Source organism: Coregonus lavaretus (assembly GCF_964263955.1).
Source record: "Coregonus lavaretus genome assembly, chromosome: 4".
Classification (NCBI taxonomy): Eukaryota; Metazoa; Chordata; class Actinopteri; order Salmoniformes; family Salmonidae; genus Coregonus; species Coregonus lavaretus.
Genome location: NC_139991.1, coordinates 49,427,202 through 49,453,910, shown reverse-complemented (window position 1 = coordinate 49,453,910; position 26,709 = coordinate 49,427,202). Strand labels below are relative to the sequence as shown.

At 45.5% G+C, this 26,709-nt stretch overlaps 1 protein-coding gene across 1 annotated transcript in view; it reads right to left on the bottom strand.

Annotated features, from left to right (window-relative positions):
- LOC311127373 (endoglin-like) overlaps nucleotides 1-26,709 on the bottom strand; it is a 50,988-nt gene that overhangs the window by 5,778 nt on the left and 18,501 nt on the right. Inside the window, exons 3-11 of the mRNA XM_084159217.1 lie at nucleotides 19,835-19,983; nucleotides 12,416-12,535; nucleotides 6,171-6,342; nucleotides 5,854-6,037; nucleotides 5,618-5,723; nucleotides 5,018-5,219; nucleotides 4,299-4,447; nucleotides 1,687-1,917; nucleotides 1,153-1,219 (exon numbers count right to left, since the gene is read on the bottom strand). Coding sequence (XP_084015343.1) covers nucleotides 1,153-1,219; nucleotides 1,687-1,917; nucleotides 4,299-4,447; nucleotides 5,018-5,219; nucleotides 5,618-5,723; nucleotides 5,854-6,037; nucleotides 6,171-6,342; nucleotides 12,416-12,535; nucleotides 19,835-19,983 — 1,380 coding nt within the window. The remainder of the gene's footprint in view (nucleotides 1-1,152; nucleotides 1,220-1,686; nucleotides 1,918-4,298; nucleotides 4,448-5,017; nucleotides 5,220-5,617; nucleotides 5,724-5,853; nucleotides 6,038-6,170; nucleotides 6,343-12,415; nucleotides 12,536-19,834; nucleotides 19,984-26,709) is intronic.

Genomic DNA, 26,709 nt, shown 5'->3' with positions numbered 1-26,709 from the left:
GGAGCGCTGAGGTCAATGAGGAGTTGCCTGCAGTTTAATGGGAGGAAACGTTGATCCCTTGCCACGGATTCCCATTCATCCTCCATCACAGCAAGTCCCTGAGTCCCTCCACGTACTCACATTACCTTTCCATGACATAGGGACCATGATGGGTTGGCTGACAAAACAGGGACACAATAACAAAAATGAGCAGTGAGGGCCTGGCAGCATCAGCCTAAAACACCATCAACATGAGCTGATGATCCAACCTGTATCCTCTTCCTCTAAGGAAATTGCAGGAAAAAATAACTTGTTGGCCAAATTTGGGGAGCTATGTGGTAAGCCAAAACATGATTATGGGCTTCCCTTCTGGGCATACAGCGGTTGAGGAATGCGATATTTGTTCCTGACTCATCTGCCCGGAGATTGTCCTCCCTTTGAAGAGTAACACCTTCCCCCCTTTGTGTTCGGGGCCTCTGTCTCTGACAATAGCGCCAGGCCCGGGGCCCATGTTTGGACAGACGGCCCAGCGGCCAGACCTCGGACACAATGGATCCCCCCAAGGGTCATTACTGGCTGATTGTGGCCACAAGGTCAGGCTGCAGGCCTTCCTAAGGAGGAGGCCCCACCTCACATCCCCTCCACGACCCGTCTCTCTCTGTATATCCTGACCTCATCATCGCCATGATGACGGGCCCAATGTTGGAGTGGAGCTCGATGCTAGGCAGTACAACCGAGATGGACAGACAGACTGGCCAGCCTCTGCTGTGGCCGGAATGAAATGGATGATGGAATGTTCCGATAGAGGAATTCTTGAGGGTTGAGGAGGACAATGCGGTGGCTCTCCTATTGTTGCATTTGACAGCAGTGTTAGTGCTGATTTCATTTGACTATCTTGTTTGTTTTTTTTCTAAATGAAAAACGATTGCACAGTATAGGGGAAGTTGGGGGTCATCTCAATGACAGAGAAGAGTCATGTTTTAAAATATACCCAAATATGAATTTATGAATCCTGTTTAGGGCTAACAATGGGATTATCATTTGTACTGTAAATGTTGCCTGATGCCAAAGCTGATAAGAGAAAATATAAGGACGGGGTTGCCAGAAGGACAAATTACACTACAACAACAAAGCTGGAAGGCTTTAAAACTTTGTAGTTAAAACTAAACTCACTTGGTGGTGGGATGTATGTCTGGGTGACCTCCAAGTTCCTCTTCACTCTTCCTCCATCTCCACATTTCTACAATACATTACCAAAAGAGAGAGTGATACATACAGATCATTAAGTGTGCTTTGTTGCCAAAGATACTAAAAACTACTAAAGTAAACTCAAAACACCAAAAATGCCTTGATGATGAAGTGAAAGTTCACTGGAGATTTGGTTTGTTGACTAAGCTACAGCTTAGAATTAACATTGTTTAGTGAAACATGCTGGCACACACTATTACTTTAAGAATCAACTCTGTTTATGATATTTCATATTCAGTCTAACTATAAAAGTACACTTACTAGAAGCATAGCTACTGTTATGCTGTTGAAATAAATATGTCAGACAAAAACTTAATCAAGATTTAATGAATAAATGCTCAATGGAAAAATGTATTTGGAAGATACAAAAAGAAATTACAGAAAAATATTTTGTCACAGAAGTCAATAAAGCAATACCCCTCTTTCCCCCCACCACCCATATCTCCTCTACCTACATACCTCGCTGAAGCAGAGTTTGACGGAGCACTCCAGGTCCCAGCTAGTGGAGGCCAGGTCTTGGAGCAGCTCTAAGGAGAAGCTAACCCTGGTACTGTTGGGGCACACAGTGGAGGAGCATGCCTCTGGCCTGAAGGGCATGTCCCTCACCACCGGGCAAGAGCCCTTGGAGCGCACCGAGCAGTTGATCACCTTGATGGTCAGGACAATCTCCCCCAGTGTCCGCCCTGAGATCTGGAGAGGAGAGGGATGAAAGTGAAGATAGGAATGATTGGAGTCCTGGAAGTGTTTGAATACACTACAGTATGGGTGTTGTTTTGTAGCCTAGAGCAGGCCTGGTGGGAGATGTTGGTGGATGTATTTTCTGGTGGATGTATTTGCTGGTGGATGTATTTGTTGGTGGATGTATTTTCTGGTGGATGTATTTGCTGGTGGTTGTATTTGTTGATGGATGTATTTGCTCCGATAACTGTATATGGTCACGCTCTAACGTGCATGTTGTTATATACATACAGTGGGGGAAAAAAGTATTTAGTCAGCCACCAATTGTGCAAGTTCTCCCACTTAAAAAGATGAGAGAGGCCTGTAATTTTCATCATAGGTACACGTCAACTATGACAGACAAATTGAGAATTTTTTTTCCAGAAAATCACATTGTAGGATTTTTAATGAATTTATTTGCAAATTATGGTGGAAAATAAGTATTTGGTCACCTACAAACAAGCAAGATTTCTGGCTCTCACAGACCTGTAACTTCTTCTTTAAGAGGCTCCTCTGTCCTCCACTCGTTACCTGTATTAATGGCACCTGTTTGAACTTGTTATCAGTATAAAAGACACCTGTCCACAACCTCAAACAGTCACACTCCAAACTCCACTATGGCCAAGACCAAAGAGCTGTCAAAGGACACCAGAAACAAAATTGTAGACCTGCACCAGGCTGGGAAGACTGAATCTGCAATAGGTAAGCGGCTTGGTTTGAAGAAATCAACTGTGGGAGTAATTATTAGGAAATGGAAGACATACAAGACCACTGATAATCTCCCTCGATCTGGGGCTCCACGCAAGATCTCACCCCGTGGGGTCAAAATGATCACAAGAACGGTGAGCAAAAATCCCAGAACCACACGGGGGGACCTAGTGAATGACCTGCAGAGAGCTGGGACCAAAGTAACAAAGCCTACCATCAGTAACACACTACGTCGCCAGAGACTCAAATCCTGCAGTGCCAGACGTGTCCCCCTGCTTAAGCCAGTACATGTCCAGGCCCGTCTGAAGTTTGCTAGAGTGCATTTGGATGATCCAGAAGAGGATTGGGAGAATGTCATATGGTCAGATGAAACCAAAATATAACTTTTTGGTAAAAACTCAACTCGTCGTGTTTGGAGGACAAAGAATGCTGAGTTGCATCCAAAGAACACCATACCTACTGTGAAGCATGGGGGTGGAAACATTCTGCTTTGGGGCTGTTTTTCTGCAAAGGGACCAGGACGACTGATCTGTGTAAAGGAAAGAATGAATGGGGCCATGTATCGTGAGATTTTGAGTGAAAACCTCCTTCCATCAGCAAGGGCATTGAAGATGAAACGTGGCTGGGTCTTTCAGCATTACAATGATCCCAAACACACCGCCCGGGCAACGAAGGAGTGGCTTCGTAAGAAGCATTTCAAGGTCCTGGAGTGGCCTAGCCAGTCTTCAGATCTCAACTCCATAGAAAATCTTTGGAGGGAGTTGAAAGTACGTGTTGCCCAGCGACAGCCCCACAACGTCACTGCTCTAGAGGAGATCTGCATGGAGGAATGGGCCAAAATACCAGCAACAGTGTGTGAAAACCTTGTGAAGACTTACAGAAAACGTTTGACCTGTGTCATTGCCAACAAAGGGTATATAACAAAGTATTGAGAAACTTTTGTTATTGACCAAATACTTATTTTCCACCATAATTTGCAAATAAATTCATTAAAAATCCTACAATGTGATTTTCTGGAGAAAAAAAATCTCATTTTGTCTGTCATAGTTGACGTGTACCTATGATGAAAATTACAGGCCTCTCTCATCTTTTTAAGTGGGAGAACTTGCACAATTGGTGGCTGACTAAATACTTTTTTCCCCCACTGTAAGTAGTACGATACTATCAAAATTATTCTCTAAAAAGTCCTCTCCCAAACATTAATACCTGTCTAGATTGCCATACTATTAAAGAGATGTTTGTTCTCTGTGTTAGGAGTCGTGCAGTTGTGAAGGTGTGGGCTTAGGGGGTGAGATGTTTATTATCTATGCATAGTCACTTTACAAATTACCTCGACTAACCTGTACACCCCCCCCCCCACATTGACTCGGTACCGGTACCCCCTGTATATAGCCTCGTTATTGTTATGTCATTTTCTTGTTATTTTTTACTTTAGTTTATTTACTAAAAAAAACTATATTTCTTGAACTGCACTGTTGGTTAAGGGCTTATAAGTAAGCATTTCACGGTAAGGTCTACACCTGTTGTATTCGGCGCATGTGACAAATAAAATGTGATTTGATTTGAATGTGGGACGGCTGAGGAACTGGGAGCGGATTACTAAGAGCGGGAGGGTGCTGGAGTGAAATAAATAAAAGGTCTCTCACCTCTGCGTAGATCCTCTTGTCGCTCTGCACCTTGGTGTTGGGGTCCATAGGGGAGCGGTAGTCTGGAGAGGTGTACAGCTGCATGAGCAGAGGCATCTGAGGAGGGCTGGGGGGCGATGGGGTGGTCTCGGTTGGTGCAGCCTCTGTGACTGAGACAGCAAGACACAAAAATCACCCGACAGTGAGAATCCATTTGTACAGGATACTACAGGATAGGTGCACCATATAGATTAGTTGAACTGATGAGTTAATAAAAACCCTAACCCTAAATAATAATAATAATAATAATAATAATGTTGGCCAGTCTAGTACAGGGCTATTCTAGTACAGGGCTGGTCTAGTACAAGGCTATTCTAGTACAGGGCTATTCTAGTACAGGGCTAGTCTAGTACAGGGCTAGTCTAGTACAGGGCTAGTCTAGTACAGGAGCTAGCTGGCAACAATGTCATAGTGTTCGCTACCAATTACTGAGAAAGCTTACTAAAGCATATTTTTATTGCAGTTTTGCACCATTTATACCAAACAACAGTATGAGCATTTATGCTTGTAGAACTGGTCACTCTACATCTGAATTTGCATTTACTGTTTACATTATCAAAAAATATGGTCAAGAGTACAGAAAACTGACAGGAACGGTGTCTAAACACAACTCCCTAGTCATTCTATCCTTGTTAGATACTAATAGTACTGTGCTTACTGTGACTCTAGCTGTATCTTACCTGGAGTGTGGTCCTTATTCCCCAGGACCAGTGTGACCATGGTGCCCTCGGTTCGGATCTCAGAGTAGCTGGTGATGGTACTGGCTCTGAAATGGTCCAAGGCCTTCTTCTGTACAGCATCAGCATTGTCTGTGGAGATGGTGACCGTGGGAGGGATCCTATGCATCATGCTGGTGGCAGCAAGCAAGATCACGTTGTTGGACTGAGCGAGAGAGAGAGAGAGAGAGAGAGAGAGAGAGAGAGAGAGAGAGAGAGAGAGAGAGAGAGAGAGAGAGAGAGAGAGAGAGAGAGAGAGAGAGAGAGAGAGAGAGAGAGAGAGAGAGAGAGAGAGAGAGAGAGAGAGAGAGAGAGAGAGAGAGAGAGAGAGAGAGAGAGAGAGAGAGAGAGAGAAGAGATCAAATTAACCATTTATAGTAGAGAGGACAACTTTATAGGACAACTTTGTCAGTCATAGAGAATAATCCCAGTTATGCATGCATACTGAACTGGGCATGAAATGAACACCAGAAAAATGCAGGTAAAATATCTGAGTCATTGGTGATTCAGTTTCAGACATTGATACTACAATTTAGCCAACTGTAGATGTTGTCCAGTGCTTACAGAGAAGCTGGTGTGCTGTGGGTCATGGATGCTCCACATGGTACCCTGAGGTCCTCTTAGGAACAGACTGATCTGCCTCTCACTGATGACGTGCACAGAGACATTGCTGGAACAACAAAATAGTATGTTACTTTACAGTTCAAGAGCACCAACACACATTACAATCACCTATATAATGCCACTATCATGGAAAGTGTTGCTAATGTTTTCTGCCAAGAGACTCTTCGGTGTCTTACCGAATGCTGACATCCTCAGGGATGTTGACGATGTACAGTTCTTTCTCAGTGTGGCTGTCGGGAGGCTGGTTCGAGCAGGATTTGAGCAAGCGTATGTTTGATTCTAACTTCAGATAGTGCTTGAGCGCCTGCCATTCGTTTTCAAGAGTACAGTTGTTGGAGCCAGTTGGAAGGAGTTTTGTTCCTGTAAAATCATTACGATGTATTATTCAGATGTGTTACGTTATCTGTCATTCTTCCACCATAGTTTATCTTAACAAAACAGACTTGTGAATTGTGTACGTTTGAGGTACGTTGTATGTATCTGACTGTCTCACCCTCTCTCCCTGTGGAAGCGATGCTACTTGGGTTCTGGACGGTGGTGAAAGACGTCACCCCACCAAACTTCTCGGTGGCCCACCTCACTATATCTTCATTGTCTGTGGGAAGGGCTTTTTTCTGGATGTTGACATTTAGACCAATCAATCTCATTTTGGAGTCATCGGCCACCTGGTGAGTAAAGGAAAATACATTAGACATTTAATTTCAAGACTCTTTGACCATCTATCTATTATTGCATGCCAAATTCTGATACTATGGGTTAAATTCAATTGAACCTGTATTGCAATAATGATACACAGTAGCTCTTTGACCCCTGGCCAAACTAAATCATAGAATAGTATTGGGGAGGCTGCTGTAAAATGTACAAACTACTTATTAACTACTATTCTCAGGTTATTCTCACAAGTAGATTCTTCCAGTTTTCTTAAAGAGGTGTGTGCTTAGGCAGTAGTTTATAAACAAATACACTACATGTACAAGGCAAGTTTGATTGAATCTGTCTGTTAACATGATCCACTCCATTCTTTTTCATTTCCTTTATGTACATGGAGGGATTCTTTTTTATATATGACCCTAAGTCATTAAGCTACTATACGTCTAGGAGGGCCAGACAACTCTGTTTGTCTGCTCATTGTTACCGTAGAATCGGGTGTGTCAGCGCCTTATTTAGAGCCTGCTACCTCATGTTTGCCCAATGTGTCTGACAACAGCCACATTAAAGCATGCCCCCCTCCCTCTTCCTCACCCTCCTCCCTCTCTCCCTCTTTCTGTCTGTCTATTGATCTCTCTCCTTCCCACTCTCTTTTTTTCTCTCTCTCTCCATCTCTCTCTCTCCCTCCATCTCTCTCTCTCTCCCTCTCTTTATTCTCTGAGCAGAGCAGGGCCATTTGAAAAGGAATGTTTATTATGGTAAAGTGTCCACGAGCCTGGTTGCACAACCCCGTTGGAGCCAAGGTCTTTCCTTTGCTTCCTGAGTGGGGCTGGGAAATGGGACCTTTTTAACTCTGTGCGTCAGTGGAGTCGGCTGGAATTTGGCTCCATACGGGTATAAATATATACATCCAGCCTAGCGCATACACACCACAGCACACATTCCCCTGTTCCCCGGCCAGGCCAGGGGAATAATGGACTGTAGATGAATCACTCAAGTAGGGGGTCTACTGTAATGGGGCAGTTACGTGACGTTTCAGTGTAACCTAAGAGTCGCGCAAGGGTTAGGATCAATTCATAATTTCTTAATTCAATTCAACCCATTCATTGACATTTTAATTTTAATTGGACACACCCCACAGGAAGCAGACTTTGAAATGAAAGGGAGCATAATTTAATTTAAAACAATTCAAAGAAATTCAACTGAGACATTAAGCATGAAAGTCTAATTCCTTTGACACATTTTTTACCAAAAACATCTGCCACTTATTACTGCAAAGAATACAGATACCATTTCAAATATTATTGTCACAGTCTTTTTTTCTTTTTTCTCATTAGATTAGGTTGATCCCTTCCATTCTGTAGTGTTTGATACATTCTGGTTATTTTTAATAATATGTAAGTGAATTATGAATTATTATAAACCTACAAAAGGATCTTAGAATATTTCCAGACTACTGTCATTCTTTAAAATGCATGTAAGGAGAGTGAGTCTTTAGAAATCTAATGTTTCATCCATATGTTTTACATAGTATTGGTCACCATATGTCAAAATAAACATATGTATAGTGATAAATTAGCCATTTGAATTTCATTGAATTAAATTCTACTTCCTTTAATTCAAATTCAAATTCTGCTTCCTGTGGGGTGTGGCCAATTGAAATTCAATTCAAATTCAAGAATTGAATTGGAATTAAAGAGAAATTCGGACTCAATTCAGAATTGATCCCAACCCTGAGTCGTAAAAAGACAACCATACTTCTAAAAGCATTTTTTTTTTTTATAGCCCAAGAGACTAGTCAATTTATATACTATACAGAGCAGATGGATGGATGGAGCAGATATCTATTTCCCTTTGGATCCTGTCTCAACAATTGTTTCATTTTCTCCCCCATCAATGTTCTCATAGCTATTCCCGTTGCATTCCAGTTACTGTAGCACACAGATGGACATCTTGTTCTGGAATGGGAGGACTTAAATAGGTCTGCTGTGTTACTACAATTAATTTCATGATAATGGATATCATGAAAACAACAACAAACACAATTAGCTATGCTGCATTGCACAAACTCACAAGAGGTATGTGCTCAGTGTTTTGCCAAGAAGAGGCTAGGGGAGGGGGAGAGAGCAGCAGCCATTGAGTTTGCAATGAGTTTGGAGTTGGAGGAACAAAGTCCATGTATTTCCTGGTGATCTAGGTGTTAGGTTGAAAACTGAGGGCTGGAAAAAAGACCACTGATTGTTTTCTCTCTGGACCTCCATGTTAACGGTCAGTGTGTGTGTGTGTGTGTGTGAAGGCCTGCCGGCTGCAGCCAGACCCCAAACAACCAGCCAGAATGCTCTGCTGAAAGACAAGAAAACCTGTGTGATTGATTGGTCCTTCTCATGTGTGTATATTTGGTTTAGGTTGGATCGAAATACAAAGACGAGAAACTACGAGGACGAGAAAATAAAACACATCACAATTGAGGTAGAGGAGGGGGAGCGGAGAAGGGAGTAAATCAGGAAGAGAGAAAAAGAGTGAGAGGGATCAATGAATGAGAGAAGGAACTATATTGACAGGAATTTTGTCCTTGGGGTCAGAGTTCGACATGGCACAGAACCAGGGACATATCACACGACCGGAAGTAGTCAGAGCAAGGAGTGGCTCCGTCTACTGGCGCTTCCAGAAACTTCTCAGATTAGACTTCCTTCCCATGGCCTGATCCAGAGGGGCTGAATGAGCAAGGAGTCGGGGGGATATACGTCTCTGTCAGAGAGAGCTATCTGGTGGGCTGTTTAGAACAGGCACCCATCCAACAGAGATTAGGTTCGGGTCAAGGCCACTCGCCTGTCTGTCCGTCTGTCTGTCTCTGTCCCTTTGGCTCCAAAGACGCATCCTGAACTGTCTCCACGATGGCATTCGGGGGACAATTCCAGAGGGGTCATTAACTCTTACATAACATAGTAGGGAGAGAGACCACTGTGTATTATGACTTGATGTAATGGTAAACCACCCCATATTAGATAGGGAACTAACGTCAAGTTCTAAAACAGTGAGGATTTGATGAGGGACAATTGAGGTTGAGAGACCTTAAACCTTGATGTTGAACCCACAGGTTGGTGGCTTTTTGTGAATGTACGCAAATGTACTCAGTCCCATCTGAGTGTGTGTGGTGACTTGTCCCTGTCCCAGTCACAGCTGGATATAACACTAGGCAAGTACCCAGCAGATCTGTCAGCCTCGTGACGCACTTCCTCAGACACACAGATGCTATTTTCTTCCATTAAAATGGTAACACTCCCCAGTGATCCACTACACACTATCCCATCCTTCCATCCCACAAAAACATCCCCTCTTCATGTGCAATGTTCTCCCTCTCTGCAGGACATGAAAGGCTATACCCATACACAAAAATGTATGCACGCATGACTGTAAGTCGCTTTGGATAAAAGCGTCTGCTAAATGGCATATTATTATTATTATTATTATTATACCACAGACTGCTGACAGTGTTGTAAACATCCTATTATCATGGAAGGTTATTGAGAAGTTGATATGGCCAACTTAAACAGAGACTAGAGGGTCGAAATAGATAAAAGATAAAGTTATTTATTTTACCCCTTGTGTGAGAAGCAGAGCTCAATAGGAGGATGCTTGGGCTGTGGACTTTGTCTGAACTCTCAGCTTGGTACTTATGTTCATTGTGATGAAAAGCAAGAGTTCTGTTTTAAGAGTATGGATGCCTGCAGACAAGGGGTGGTTAAATTCCCAGGCAGGGATCCCAAATCACTAACAATATAATTTACTCAAACTTCCAAACAAAACATCCTATCAGTCCTAGAGATGCACACTTTCCCTTCTGCTTAATTTCCAAAATTCTATTGACAAGACGAAAGCCTTTGAGATGTACAATCTCTCCTCTGGAGTCCTCTCTTTCTGGGTTGATTGAACAACACAATACTCAAGTTAATGTCTCCACTATAACACTATACATCCCCAGTATGACTGAGACTACCCACTGGGCACACTACGTCATTTAAACGTGGAAATGTGGGTAATATTTTGTTGAGATGTTTATTCACCTACTCAAAATGACAGCCAGAAGTTTGTTGAATTCCCAATGTGTTATCACTATGCTTTCAATCATTTAAAAGCACAACAAAGTTCAAATGGGTATACAATGTCAGATATTTTGTATTTATACAATTTGATGTGTTATCAATGTTCTTCATCTAATGACCAAACAACCTGGATTGCAGTTGAGATTACATTAAAAGCACGTAGTGCAAGTGATCAATGCCGTTCGAGATTCTGCACAGACTATTATAGCAATTGTGAAGATCTCCACAGACCTGCCGACCTTTGCATGCTATCATCTTGAACAAGCACGCGTTCTATGATTACATAAGAAGACATTCATAGTTACAGTAGGCTAACCTCAATGTGGCCATGGATGTTACTCAATTTAAGTTTGAATAAATACTGTAACATTAGATTGTAAGATAGCCTTAGCTTTAGGCTATTTACTGTATTACAAAAGTATTATTGAATTGTGTTTGGTTGACAACTCAACAATATATCAACATTTGAAGGAGATGTATATATAGTCTGGCTTTAATTCCAGTTTGACTACAATAATTGATATGTTGGATTCACGTCTACATCTCAACCAAACATTGAAGTTAAAGAATATATTATTTAAAGTGTATTTAAAGTTTGATTTGACTTAATCATATTCTTTAACTTTGATTTTTGTTTGAGATGGAGACTTGAATCCAACATATCAGATTATTAATTTGTAGACAAATTTGAAATCAACCAAAGCTTGAAACCCTAGGCCTATATGTATTGTCTATTTTTAGTTTAACCCTGGATTGAATTGAAACAATGTTGTTGACTTTGCAAATGCTATTGATGATATATGATTGATAAAGTATGGTTACATTTCATTTGCTCTGTTAAACCTACCCTTTGGAATGACTTTGATAGCAACAGTGAATATATTTTGTTATTAAGAGATCTCTCAATAATCATTCTCACGATAGCACATTGGTAGGAGTCAGTGACAATGTTTTGTCGAAGCTAAGCACGGCTGGACTTTGCGAAAAGCATGGATGGGAGACCAAATTAATAGCTGTAGATAGACTTCAGTAGGAGGTGCTACTTAGCGTATTGTTTTTTTCTGATAGTGGATGCAACGTTGAAGATCTGACATTGTTTCAAAGGTACAAATTCAACATAATTTATACAAGGTTTGTCTATTTTGAAAATTGGTTACAATGATGACAGAATCCTGTGGTAGAAATTTCACCCTAAAAACAACAATTTACATTGGTGACTTTTTTTCAAATCCAATGATTTTTCCACGTAGATTCCACGTCCCAATACATTGACAAATTATTTTGAAACAACGTTGATTCAATCAGTTTGTTCCCAGTGGGTATTAGCTTGTTCTGATCACTCCCTACTCCAACACACTCTAAGACCCTTTTTATTATGTTTTCCATATATAAAATACACACAGGTCCAGAAAACTAACAAGGGTAATTGCTTCTCCAAACTGGCCCGGGGGGTTGCACAGCAGTGGCTGGTTCTTTGTCATACAGCTGGCCAATCTGGGCCTGCAGGAAAGCATTTCTCTCCTGGTTAACTATGGAAGTAGGGAGGCCTGGCAGTGAGGCTCTACCCCCCCCCCCCCCCCCCCCCCCAACCCCCCTCCCTCCCAGGCTCCAAACACTAGAGCTACACAGAGCAGAGCAGCTCAGCTGGCAGGAACAGGACAAATGCCAGGCTAGACTCCCAGCCCTCACCAAGCTCCCATTAGCCAGCTATCAGTTTCAATGCAATCATACCTACTGAGATCCTTCTCTATTGCAACAGAGGCTATCGGGCATTTAGGTTTAAGTCTAATAGCCTAAGACGTTGAAGTCAGCATCTACTTTCCTCCCAGCTAGTGTAATATTTCTGGAATAATAATTTGCATAGATATTTTCATGTACTCTTTATACACTGACTTAAAGTATTGCTCTTACACTAACAGATGCAAACCCCTAAGGAAACAAGTAGGAGGCAAAAGGCAACAATTACATAAGGAGAGGTGGTACTTACGTAAAAGCTGACATCCGTGTTAGCATGGGCCGCAGTGTATGTGATCTGCTCTGAGTCTGTGGTGATGATGAGGTGCATTGGCTGGGCAGTGGTCATGTTCAAATCAAACATGGTGGGAGCCTAGAGAAGACAGATTAATCAAGTTAAACTTCAGGAAAAATGTGATGATGACTGTAACACAAAGTAAATGTTTGTCACAATTCACAATTTGAGTTTGTTAGCTTCAGAAAAACAAGTTTAACCCCCCTCCACCATCTGAGTGTACAGTACACATCAACATCATCACCACATCAACAATGGCTGTACATTCAAAACAGCGGCATGCATAATATGTACAGTCAATATAGCATAAACAACATGTATGGCTGGCAGGGGAAGTAGTGGTGGCGTAAATTCCCACAGGAACTTTGTTGTGATTAGGAAGAAAAGAAATCAAGCGGCATAAACATTTGTTTTGTCCTCTGGCGCTTTTTGGACAGGGTCACACTGGGGAAGGCAATGTCTACTGTAGGATTCTGAGACCTAATCTGTTCTCATTTTGGTCACCCTATAGACCTTCCATAAGGGGCAATGTCTTTGTTCATGACTGTCTCTTGATAAGTGGTATAAAATGTACTATGACAGATAAGATAAGGCTTACTGGAATGCTACCATGTTTGCCTGACTGACTAGTACATACTGTACACACACACACACACAAGCACACAAAACCTGGTTCCCAATCTATTCCTCTCATTCGTATATGGATTCCACACTTCCATGTTGAAAAATCGACTTCTCCTTCAACAGTGTTATTCCATTTCACAGAGTCAGCGCACAGCATCATTTAAAATACAATGACTCCACACTGCAATGTAATGATCGTATGGTGGGGTAACACATGGTGTTCTCGGGACACAAATTTAATCTAACACCTTTAATTTATTTTGAAAGGACCGGGTTTGGGATTGGAATGTTGCCTGACAGCTCAACACAAGGGTTTCTATTGTGTTCTGTCTCTCCCACAGAGAAAGTCATTGAGAGAAGCCCATTTCTGTTCCCTTCACTTCAGGACAATACATGAAAAATCGAAGGACGGCCCGCATGCTAAATTATGTACCGCTTTCCTCACTTCTTCAATTCCAGAGACAACAAGATGCGAAAGATTCCGTTGATGGTAGGTGTCATTTGTGTGATTTGATAGCATCAGCTAATATGAGACACAAAACATTACGTAGTCTCTCTAGTAATGGGAAAGTTAGCTACTATAAATCACTGTGTAATGTGGAAATATGACATATTCATCCCAAGTGGCAGGTGTTGGCTGACCGTTTTGATGGCTAGGGCTGCCAAGGAGTTTATAGCAGAGGAACAGTCTACAGCAAAACCTGTCCAATACTACAGACAAACCAGCACAACACTGGTGGGACCAGCTCATTCATCCAATCCAACACCAGTGATCCCAGTCCAGCACCAGTTCTTGCTGTGAGGCTTGGGGTACTATGAGGAGTGGATGTGAGAGGCTTGGGGTACCAGGAGGAGTGGAGGTGAGAGGCTTGGGGTACCAGGAGGAGTGAAGGTGAGAGGCTTGGGGTAGCAGGAGGAGTGGAGGTGAGAGGCTTGGGGTACCAGGAGGAGTGGAGGTGAGAGGCTTGGGGTACCAGGAGGAGTGAAGGTGAGAGGCTTGGGGTACCAGGAGGAGTGGAGGTGAGAGGCTTGGGGTACCAGCATAGGCCCTGAGCAATGGAGCAAACGGAGCAGCTGCATCCCCAATTTCAAAATAGGGGTGCAAACGCATGTTTTTGTATTAAAATATATAAGTCAATTTTATATATGATATAATAATTAACAGATTGTATTTTGCACCCCGTCGCCTCAAGATGAATGGTTTTGACCACTCAAGTATTTATTCGCTCCTGTGCGCCACTGTTTTGGTTCAGTGCAATTAGAAAGCACTAGTTGCACCACTGGTGTTTAAAATGAAAAGGCACCTGCAAAAGAAAATTGTTTATCTACATTTGTATCGTTGTTTCATGTCCAATGGCTCTGAGTAGCCTTCACATCAGCCTACCAAAGGTTCCACCTTAGTAGAAAATTGCATGTCCGGTAGCTCGTGGGCTGTCAATGAGTAGCTCGCAAGTAGATACCCACTGGGCACACACTGGTATGCCTAATATTACATGATTAAATCTGGGACATCATTTTTGTCCCCAAGGCATTTAACACTATTCTGCATTTTTGGAGTGGAGGTGAGGCTTGGAGTACCAGGAGGAGTGGAGGTGAGGCTTGGAGTACCAGGAGGAGTGGAGGTGAGGCTTGGAGTACCAGGAGGAGTGGAGGTGAGGCTTGGAGTACCAGGAGGAGTGGAGGTGAGGCTTGGAGTACCAGGAGGAGTGGAGGTGAGGCTTGGAGTACCAGGAGGAGTGGAGGTGAGGCTTGGAGTACCAGGAGGAGTGGAGGTGAGGCTTGGAGTACCAGTAGGAACAGAGGTGAGAGGCTTAGCCATATCCTCTCCACTAATCTCTTCTCCCCTCTCCGGTGACAGCAGAGTCAACATGTCCACCTTGCCAGCCCCCTGCAGTTGACTCCAAGCCCTGACAGAGAGAGGACAAGACGTGCATCAATGCCCTCCTGTACACTATCTGCCTCAGTGGTCCTAGAGGAGATTAGACAGTCTCTATCTGAGTGGCAGTGGCCCCGACACACGCTTAGCGCACAAAGCACAGCTCCACTAGGCTGCATCAGGATTCAGCAGGCTGGTAGTCAGATAAGCATATTCTAGTTCACAGTTCATACCACAGTGGACAACAGGTGAACAGTGTTGGGCTTCAGCTTTAGGTAAGTCAAATATGTTCTTGCAATATTTACCTGGTAAGTGAAGAATGCATTGTAAGCCAGTGAAGTTTACAAAGAGCAACAAAGAAGAAAAAGAAAAGAGGAAGAAAGGATATTTATATTCTGTTTTCAACTTGCCAATGAATTACCTTAATTTAATCAGTTTTTACTTTGTGAATCCCATTTTGTTGTTAAAATACTGAAGTGGACGACAGTACTTAAATACCTCCAAAATACAGTTCTGAAGAGGAGCTTTTGGGGAATTAACTATTAATATGAACAAAAAGCCGCTTTTATCCCGTCTTAAAGCCTCTCAAAGGGATTTTTATAAAAATCTCTGAACGCTTGCTTGTTTGGAGCTAGATTCTCTTGGCTGCTGGCCTTGGTTCTTTGCGTGGAGAGTACTGTGCGAGGGTGCTGAGGAACACGGTGTCTTTCTGTTTGTCTATGCTCGCTCTTATTAAATTGATCGTCTGCTGCCTGCTGTTGACAGCGTGCATTCTGACAGGGCCACGCTGAGCTGAGGCAAGGGGCCTAGGTGGAAAAGTTGGACCCCTGATGTTTGGAGCTGGTGGGAGGAGCCCCCCAGTGTATTGTCTGAGGCCTACCACTGGGCTAATACACAAGGCCTCCGCAAGGGCCATGTTCAACACACACACACACACACACACACACACACACACAAACAGACAGACAACACACCACGATAGCTGCTGTAAACAGGCCAGGCAGGACCAGCAGTGTGTTGTGGATGTAAGAGAGCAACAGATGCTGTGTCCATGTATGCACACTCACTCACACACACACACACACACACACACACACACACACTCATTTAGTGTGACCAATAGGCAGTTTGATATCATCTCCCCTCTGTCCACCTTAATTGACTCACTCCTCTTTTCTATTAATCATCTTCACAGAACACACCTGTGATCATCTCCGATCCACAGACAAACCTTCGTCAAAGATTATGGATATACTGACAAGATACATGTCTCTCCGCCCTAACAATGGGAGTCCTTGTCTACAAAGCGGCACGGCAGGCTGTCTAGCTCCCGCCTATCCTTTCTTTGGATTGGTGGATCAATTTAATTATTTAATTTTTTGAATATTCTATGAGGGTTGTTGACGTCAACTGCCTGTATTCAATGGAGAGAGATGCTATGCTACTAGCCTCATGCCATGAATATGCATAGCCATCTTGAGAAAACTGATACAAAGTGTTTTTCTCAAAGTTGCCGGGATGTCACGTGTCCTACTTATATCAGTACACTCCTAAGCATTACGAGAAAAAAAATGTGTTGACCAAATTCGACACTCACTCATCAAACAAAATCTACTTGCGGATTGTGTGTGTGTGTGCATGCGTGTGTGAATTACTGACAAGGAGTCAGACCAAGCTGCAGGCAAACAGTCTAACTGATTAAATTATCCGTTTCCCTTGCCACTGTCTATCATCTCAGAGCATTAAAGTACGCCGCTTGCCTAGTCTTTTCAATAGTGTCAGTATATGTTTATCATCGAAACTCAGAGAATGCCTCCTGAAATACCTTGAAGAAGCAGGATTACTCAATAACCAGTCAGCTGAGAGATACATGTTCTCTTCTTCTGCTGTTCATTATATAAATTGGCCTCTTGTTGCCTCCAACAAGTGAAGTGGCCATTGTTTAGACTATGTACTTTGCTGACAACTAGACTTTACACTTCCCTTTCAATGAAACATAGTAGGGTCTTAGATGAGCTGTTATCCTGGTTGGAAATAGTTTGGGGTTGAGAATCCTATTGCTATGAATCCTATCGTTATTCCATGAGTGTTCTAGCAAATCACACCGTATACAGTAAATGTGTGACTCATTTTCCCAGTTGTCTGACAGTGTATCAGTCTGGTATGGACAACTTATTCACTATTCACTCAGTTTGAGTCAATAGAGTCAAGGATGTGTCTGTGACTAATATACTGTATGAGTCAACAGGATTTACGCAAGCAAATCAGTTGGGAAAAAACTGTAATTTCACTTTTAACCAAAACTCAATGGTCTTTATAAAATAACTGTCATTGCTTCTTCTTCTTACTTTCTCCATCACTCTCTCCAACATACTCTATAAGTTGGAACAATGCACGTTGTCGTCTCTGGTCGCTCGCCCTTGCTATTTTTGTTCCTGTGCTTTCAAGATACAATTGTTTTCCTCCTCAGACTTTTTTTTTCTCTCGAGGGCTTTTGCTGGTGCATAACAGCTTCCCGTTATTCTTTGTCTCTCTCCCCTAACCCGAGCTGGCTCCGACGGTCCAGTCTAGGCTGTGAGCCAATGCCCGTGCCAGAATGTGACATCATTGGGGTCTGGACAAGCGCCTCCCCTCCTGCCCTGTCCAGCCCTCCTGCCTTCCATCTTCCCTTCTCTCCCTCTTGTCCTTCCATCCCCCTCCCATGCTGAACCCATACACAAGCCGCCAGGCAGCCACACTTCCCATATGACCCCTCCCTTCCACAAACACCTTTGTCCCCACCTCCCTTCTTTAGGTGGCCTAATATTCCATCATAGTTGTTTACAGTGGAAATTGAGGAATGGTCAGGGTTGAATCCTGGCAGGGGGTGAGGGGAGTTCAGGGGTGATGGGGAGCTGGGAGGGGGGAAGGCCACGTGAACTCTTTTGCTTAGGGAGGAGTGATTTGTTTTTCTGTCTGTGTGGAGTGCATGCAGGTGAGCAGTGAACTACTCTATAAAACCCTAAATCAAACTGCTAAAAACAGAGGAGAGAGAGAGCGAGAGAGAGAATAACAACTCTCCTTTCCATCCACTGGTAATTTTGCCTTCAGCCAAGGACATACCCCTGCTTTGTGTCTGAGGATAAACAAAGCCTCCAAGCCTTCCAAATCGTACATTTTCAGCACTGCCCCAAACTGATGCAGTAAAGGGAGTGATAAGGCTGTGTGTGTTGAGAAATGGCATGAACCCTCACTCTCCAATTCCAAACATTCAGCCTGGTCCCACAGGAGAACAGGATATGTTTGCTCTGTGGAATGTCCACGGGATCACACGGCACCCTCCAGCTCCAGACAAACTACAGCCTTTGTGTTCATCCTCTCCAATCTTTTCGTGTTTCATAAAACCTGGCAGTAAAGAGCTAACACTTCTTCTACACCACATTTCTCTTTCTTGATCCACTCTAAGACCATTCTTGGAAGAAATCTGTCTTTGTTTAGCTGTGTACATAAAAACATGGTTAAGAAAAAGTTTGCATGTTCTAGTTGTTTTCTAGGACGTCTGCCAGAGAGAGAAGCAGAGGAAAACAGGAAGAGATTTCCAGTATTTTTCGATTTAGTGCAGGCAGGCCGAGGGCCTCCTTTAGCCTTCATTAAGGTGAGGAATCCAGGCAGGCATCCTCAGATACTGTATCATTCTGTGATGGCGTCTCATCCGATGCACAACCACACACTCATTTACTCACCCCCTGTAACTTATGGGTAATTTATACCACACAGACCTACTCCTGGGTGAGCCCCCTTTAATTCATATTAAATAGGGAATGAGAGAGAGAGAGAGAAATGTAGTGCGTGTGTGTGTGTGCCGAGTATGTGTGTGCGAGTGTGTGTGTGTGTGTGTGCGCGTGTGTGTGTGCGTGAGTGTGTTTGATAGAGAAAGATAGAGACAGAGACGGAGAGAGAAAGAGAGACAGAGAGAGAGACAGAGAGTGAAGGACGAGAGAGAGAGAGCACTTATAAAGAAATTACTAATATGTGCTGACCAGACACTGTCAGAAAATGAAAAATGAAGTCTGCGTAGGAAATAGCAGTGTAGGATTACATTCGTCCTCCTAAGCACTGATCTAGGGTCAGTTTCCTCAATTTATTTCCAATTGATCCTACTGCAATTTATGGTACAACTTTTTGACATCAACCTCTACTCCACACACGTAGCCCCATTCCCCATGCAGGCTGTTGGATGCAGTGGTGTGTTTTCACACTACTGTGTATGTAGTGTAAGCCTGTAAGGAACACCATTCACCTCAGGGGCGACCCCAGCTCCATGCTATGTTTGGCATGTGTTTGCACTTATCAGGCTAACCAGAGGAGGTGTCCCTAATGTTGACTCTCAGCCACATGGGAAAACTAGCTAACCTAGCACGCTAACGCTCATCTGGTATCAATCTCATGAGAAAGCTAGCGTAGTGTGCTAACTCTCATCTGGCATCAATCTCATGAGAAAGCTAGCCTGGTGTGCTAAAGCTCATCTGGTATCAATCTCACACAGACACTCTCCCAGAACAATGTTTCCCCCAGGAATGGGACAAACATTCCAGCTATATTGAGCTACAGTAGCTATCTACTATATGGACTCCAGATATTACAGAATGTAATCTAACAATGCAGAACATTTTGAAAAGTTAATGCTATGGTGTTATTTGAAAAACTATGGCTACAGTCATTTGAAAAAATATGACTACAGTAAAATCCTATTACCTCACATATCAGTGTACTGCATATTGGAACCTGTGTCTTAATCCTGGACATCTTCAGACTGAGCATACTGGTCGATTGAAATGCAGTGGAAGCCTTCCACAGTAGTTTAGGACAGACAAACTGTATACAGTAGATTGCCTTACCCCAGTAGTATAGTGCAGGCTGAGGATGTGAACCTCTTTGCTGTCCTGAGTGGTGTAGTTGGTCCAGCAGCCTGGAAGCATCTCTCTCACCCTGATCCAGGCATTCTGGTTTTCAGGGACCGCCACTGGCTCACACGTCTGCTGGGATGCTGGGGGAGAGAAGGGGAAAACCTGATTAAACAGAGTAGAGGTCACATGTTCTAGAACCATACATTTTATTGAACCTTTATTTAACCAGTCTAGAACAAAATTCTTGATTTCAATGATGGCCAATAATGTGGAAAGGATTCTGCATGCAACCGAAAAGGGTTCTACCTTGAGCCAAAAACAGTTCTTCAAAGGGTTCTCCTATGGGGACAGCAGAAGAACCCATTTTAGGTTCTAGATAGCACCTTTTTTTCTAAGAGTGTACAAGACGAGAGGTACAATAAAAAGAGAACACCAAGGAGAGCTGACAGAGCTCTATTATGACCATATGAATAATTCATTCTGAATTTCCTCGTAATGTTTTATGCATAACCCTTAAATACAGTAAAACCCAATATACAGTATCATTAGCAAGATATATTCATAGACATGTTAGGCAACATACAAAGAGCTCGGTAGAATAGCGCTATAATGCATGATCTGAAACACATATTCAATCACCCTCTTGGTTACAGACTAGCCTAGCCTATGGAGGGTGTTGTTTTCCTGTTCTATTCATCTCTGATTCCTCCACATGCACTCCACCACTTGTGCTTCAGTGACTGCCTATGGAAGAGAAGGAGGGGATGAGGTTTGCATGGCGGGTCATTAGGAAGCAGCGCTGCCGTGTGTTATAATCAGGAGATAAAGTAAGGAGTATGGATGCTAAATGTGTGGGAGGGGCTGCCGGTCTGACTGGCACGGCTGATAGGTCGAGTTTATCTGGGACCTCACGGCCTCTGCTATCCCTCACTCCATGACTGCACCACGCCGCACCACAGGGAGTTTCCTCCCCAACCTCTGTTCTCTGTCACACAGACACAGGGGCAGCTGATGTACTACTGTGTGTGTGTGTGTGTGTGTGTGTGTGTGATAGGAGGGAGTGAGTCAGAGAGACTGGCATTGTGTGGAGACCTCAGAGGGAACAGTTAAAAAAATAATGTATTTGCTTTCTCTGTTCCTAATACTTTGTCCACTGGGGGAGTGTCCTTTTGGTGCTTAATAAATTATCCCACCATTAAACCGCCTCCTTCCTCAGGAAGAGCAGGGTCAGGTGTCGCTTCCGACCCAATCAACAGTCAGCACTAGGACCAAGTCCCGCCCAGCCCGGTGAGATCTGATTGGGGCTTTATCGGCACCCTGCGGGGTCATTGGGTGGCAGGCGTCACGGTTGCGGCACGTTCAGATCTGGATTGGCTGTGCTGGGGGCTGGGCCCTGATGCCCCCCAGCTCAGACTGTCTGTCTCCTTACCCAGATATGATCACAGGACAGATACGACAGAGACGACCCTGGTCTGAGTCTCTGAGTCCCAATCAGTAGACGCGTATCTAAACAGGATATCATATTACCACTGACACCCATTATGGAAAGGGCTGATATTATTGAGCGCAGAGGACAATGCTCCATTGGAAAATGTATGAGGATTTTCAGCTCGTTCTGTGTGATTGATCTTTAAATTCCTCTGATGATTCGAATGCCTCGCCATTTTCTAGAAAGATCAGTTATCATTCAGCTGATACGTTTCACAGTGGCAGAATTTAATGATCGGATTTAGACACGTTTAATGGTTTATTCTGAGAACTTATTACGAGAGATCAAAACTGCAATGAACACCTAAGAGACAATCATAGCTTTTCAGTTCCAGGGCCTGTTCATATTCACAAAGCATATCAGAATACCAGTGCTGATCTAGGATCAGCTCACCCCTGTCTATATAACCTTATTCATTATGATCTAAAAGGCTAAACTGATCCTATATCAGCGCTCCTGCAGACCTAGGCTTTCCCTACTATAACTACAAGGTGCAAGGTCTATGGGGGAGGGGGTTTATGGTTGATCAGCGCCATGGAAGGATGGAGGGAGAGAGAGGGGGGTTGAACAGGAAACAACAATGTTCGTGAGGGCAACAGGAAATGCCCTGTTTAGACAGCTGGCCTGATGATGACGGAGAGCCCAGGCAGAGGACATTGTCATCACTACGAGGGGGAGGGATGGAGGGAGAGAAGGGAGAGAGAGAAGGGGCATGAGTAAAGTCAAGCCAATACCCACCACACAAACAGCTCTTTCTTTCCAGCCTCTCATCTTTTCGTTAATGAACTGTGGCTTTCTTTCTTTCCCCACTGTTCAGTGAGCGAGATCCTCCCTCTCTTTTCTCATCATCCCTCTTCTCCTGCCCTAGTCAAGACCCAGCATCCTGTTATTCTGCCCCTGTGCCTTCATAATGTCCACTCAATATCCAGATTACCTCCCATAAAGAAACGCTGTCTCATGTGACAGAGTCAACAGCCTGTGACTGCACAGGCTGGGGGGGGGACTACTTTACGTAAATCACCCCTTGGTGTCTGCCACCACTGAGCAAAGCACACACACACACAGAGAGAGATCCTCCGCTTATCCTATTTACCGGTCACAAAGAATATAAACCATAGTCACACTGACCCCTCTGCCTGACCCGGAAATGCCAACGGCCTCACTAAGCGGTTTGCTGGTAAATGAGCTATAGAGAAGTGCCGTTCCATTCCTCCTCTGTCTTTATCTATTTTTATCAGCAGCGCCTTACATTTTATTTTCCATGAGAAGAAGAGATGTTGAGGAACGATGGTGGTGATTCCCATTTAGATGTGAGTTAGATGTGAGTCAGGGTTGAAGGAATGCATCATGATTTTAGATGCAAGAGGATGTAGCCTTTATGAGATGTATGATATGATCTGGATGATAGGATAAGATAATAGAGGATGTTAAGGAAATGATGATGAGGCTCATGCTTCACAGTGTGTCACAGTGTTTATCCGAGTATTTAGGTCTTTGGCTTGAATCGTGTCTAGCCATCTTGCTGAATCTGCCATTAATACCTCTCCTCCTCCCTTATCATTTTCTGCCTGTCTGTGTCTGTCTCTTCACTGTCCCTTCTAGTCTTATTGTTCTGGTCAACTCCCAGACCTAAACACCGCGACAAAACAACAAACAAAACGAAACGTGAAGTCCAAGGCAGCACAGCACAACATACCTTAACTGGAACAAGATCCCACAACTAACTAGTGCCAAAAGGCTGCCTAAGTATGGTCCCCAATCAGAGACAATGAGCGACAGCTGCCTCTGATTGGGAACCACACCGGCCAACATAGAAATAGACATACTAGAACACCAACAGAAATATATAACATAGAACATACACACCCTGACTCAACATATACGAGTCCCCTGAGTCAGGGCGTGACAGTACCCCCCCCCCAAAGGTGCGGACTCCGACCGCGCCACATAAACATAACAGGGTAGGGGCCGGGTGGGCATTCCGCCTCGGAGGCGGATCCGGCTCCGGGCGTGACCACCACCTATTCTCCGCCTCCCTGTTGCGCCCCTGGTCTGGTCTGGACCTCGGCGCGCTGCTTCCCCTCTCCTTCCTCCCACGAAGTACCAAGCCCTGTCTGGACCCTGGTGTGGGAGACCCCGAACCTGGAGAGGGGCTGACTGGTGCTGGACCAGGCACCGGTGGAACGGGCACGGGCCGTGCCGGACTGGACACACTCACCACTGGTCTGGTGCGAGGAGCAGGCGCGGGCCGAACCGGACTAGGAACATGCACCACTGGCTTGGTGCGAGGAGCAGGAACAGGCCGGGCCGGGCTGGGAACACGCACCACTGGCTTGGTGCGAGGAGCAGGAACAGGCCGGGCCGGGCTGGCGACGCGCAACACTGGCTTGGTGCGAGGAGCAGGAACAGGCCGGACCGGGCTGGCGACGCGCACCACTGGCTTGGTGCGAGGAGCAGGAACAGGCCGGACCGGGCTGGCGACGCGCAACACTGGCTTGGTGCGAGGAGCAGGAACAGGCCGGGCCGGGCTGGCATCGCGCACCACTGGCTTGGTGCAAGGAGCAGGAACAGGCCGGGCCGGGCCGGGCTGGCGACGCGCACCACTGGCTTGGTGCGAGGAGCAGGAACAGGCCGGACCGGGCTGGCGACGCGCACCACTGGCTTGGTGCGAGGAGCAGGAACAGGCCGGGCCGGGCTGGGAACACGCACCACTGGCTTGGTGCGAGGAGCAGGAACAGGCCGGGCTGGGCTGGGAACACGCACCACTGGCTTGGTGCGAGGAGCAGGAACAGGCCGGGCTGGCGACGCTCACCACTGGCTTGGTGCGAGGAGCAGGAACAGGCCGGGCCGGGCTGGCGACGCACACCACTGGCTTGGTGCGAGGAGCAGGAACAGGCCGGACCGGGCTGGCGACGCGCACCACTGGCTTGGTGCGAGGAGCAGGAACAGGCCGGGCCGGGCTGGGAACACGCACCACTGGTTTGGTGCGAGGAGCAGGAACAGGCCGGGCCGGGCTGGGAACACGCACCACTGGCTTGGTGCGAGGAGCAGGAACAGGCCGGACCGGGCTGGCGACGCGCAACACTGGCTTGGTGCGAGGAGCAGGAACAGGCCGGGCCGGGCTGGCGACGCGCACCACTGGCTTGGTGCGAGGAGCAGGAACAGGCCGGGCCGGGCTGGGAACACGCACCACTGGCTTGGTGCGAGGAGCAGGAACAGGCCGGGCCGGGCTGGGAACACGCACCACTGGCTTGGTGCGAGGAGCAGGAACAGGCCAGGCCGGGCTGGGAACACGCACCACTGGCTTGGTGCGAGGAGCAGGAACAGGCCGGGCTGGCGACGCGCACCACTGGCTTGGTGCGAGGAGCAGGAACAGGCCGGGCCGGGCTGGCGACGCGCACCACTGGCTTGGTGCGAGGAGCAGGAACAGGCCGGACCGGGCTGGCGACGCGCACCACTGGCTTGGTGCGAGGAGCAGGAACAGGCCGGGCCGGGCTGGGAACACGCACCACTGGTTTGGTGCGAGGAGCAGGAACGGGCCGGACGAGACTGCGAAGGCGGACTGGAGGTCTGGAGCGGAGAGCTGGCACAACCCGTCCTGGCTGGCTGCCCACTTTCGCACTACACATGCGGGGCGCTGGCACAGGACGCACTGGGCTGTGCACGCGCACTGGCGATACATCTCGTAGAACAGCCGCAGGATATGCGGGACCGAGGAGGCGTACTGGAGACCAGGAGCGTTGAGCCGGCACACCCCGTCCTGGCTGAATGCCCATCTTCGCACGACACGTGCGTGGTGCTAGCACAGGACGTACAGGACTGTGCCGGCACACTGGTGACACAGTACGTAGCTCCGCATAACACGGAGCCTGCCCAGTCACACGCTTCCTCCCATGAGTACGGGGAGTTGGCTCTGTCTCTAACACTAGGCTCCGCCAACCACCCTTTTAGCCCCCCCCAACATTTTATTGGGGCTGTCTCTCGGGCTTCTTCCTCGGCCGGCACCTTCTGCGTTGCCGCTGCTCCTCTCTATACCGCGCCTCCACTGTCTCCTCCCAAGGACGGCGATCCATCCCGGCCTGAATCTCCTCCCATGTCCAGGAACCCTTTCCTTCCAGGATCTCCTCCCATGTCCAGGCTGTCTGCTCCTGGACACGCTGCTTGGTCCTCGTTTGGTGGGAGCTTCTGTCACGTTCGTTTATAGATGGGACGGACCAAGGCGCAGCGTGATATGCGTGCATGTTTATTGAATATTAAACACCGCGACAAAACAACAAACAAAACGAAACGTGAAGTCCAAGGCAGCACAGCACAACATACCTTAACTGGAACAAGATCCCACAACTAACTAGTGCCAAAAGGCTGCCTAAGTATGGTCCCCAATCAGAGACAACGAGCGACAGCTGCCTCTGATTGGGAACCACACCGGCCAACATAGAAATAGACATACTAGAACACCAACATAGAAATATATAACATAGAACATACACACCCTGACTCAACATATACGAGTCCCCTGAGTCAGGGCGTGACAATTTCACTTCACATGTCCACTAGGCACATGACGCATGGTGGGTGTGGAAACAAATCGCTTCACTTTAGCGCATAGTCAATCATAATTAATCACAGATGTACATATGGTCATTAAGGATTATATTTACATTTTTACATTTTAGTCATTTAGCAGACGTTCTTCTCCAGAGCGACTTACAGTTAGTGAGTGCATAAATGTTTTATACAAATCGGTCCAAGTTAAAACCTAAGCAACAGAAAAAGAATATTACATTGGAAACTGTTGAAATACCCGCCCATTTGACCATTACGCGCAGGATGCGCGGTGGCCGTAGATATAATTACAGTGACCTATTTCAAAAACTCTAATAATAATTTGATATCAATGAGATGGGCACATGTTGTAGTTACAGAAAATCGAATATACTGTATACTGTATGTACAACATTACCAAGTGGAGACCTGGATGGCAGGACAAATCAATGTGACATATTCATGTAAGAAATGGTCTGTTATCAAACTCTTGGTTAAGATCTTTTGGAGACATGACGGACAAACGGTGAATCCAATACAATTCTCTTCTCAGTAATACATTATCAGTATCTCCCCTGCTCCTAGGACTCTTAACATGTTCGATACCAATGTATCTCAGAGACCTGATGTTGTGACGAGCCTCCATGAAATGCGCAGCCACAGGGTTTCTCTGGTTAAGAGTCCTGATATTACTCCTGTGTTCTGCTATCCTTATTTTCAGAGCTTGTTTTGTTTTACCTACATAGCATAGACCACAAATACACTTGATCAGATATACCCAATTTTTGGTGGAACATGTAATGATGCCCTTAATCTTAATGGCCTTGCCCGT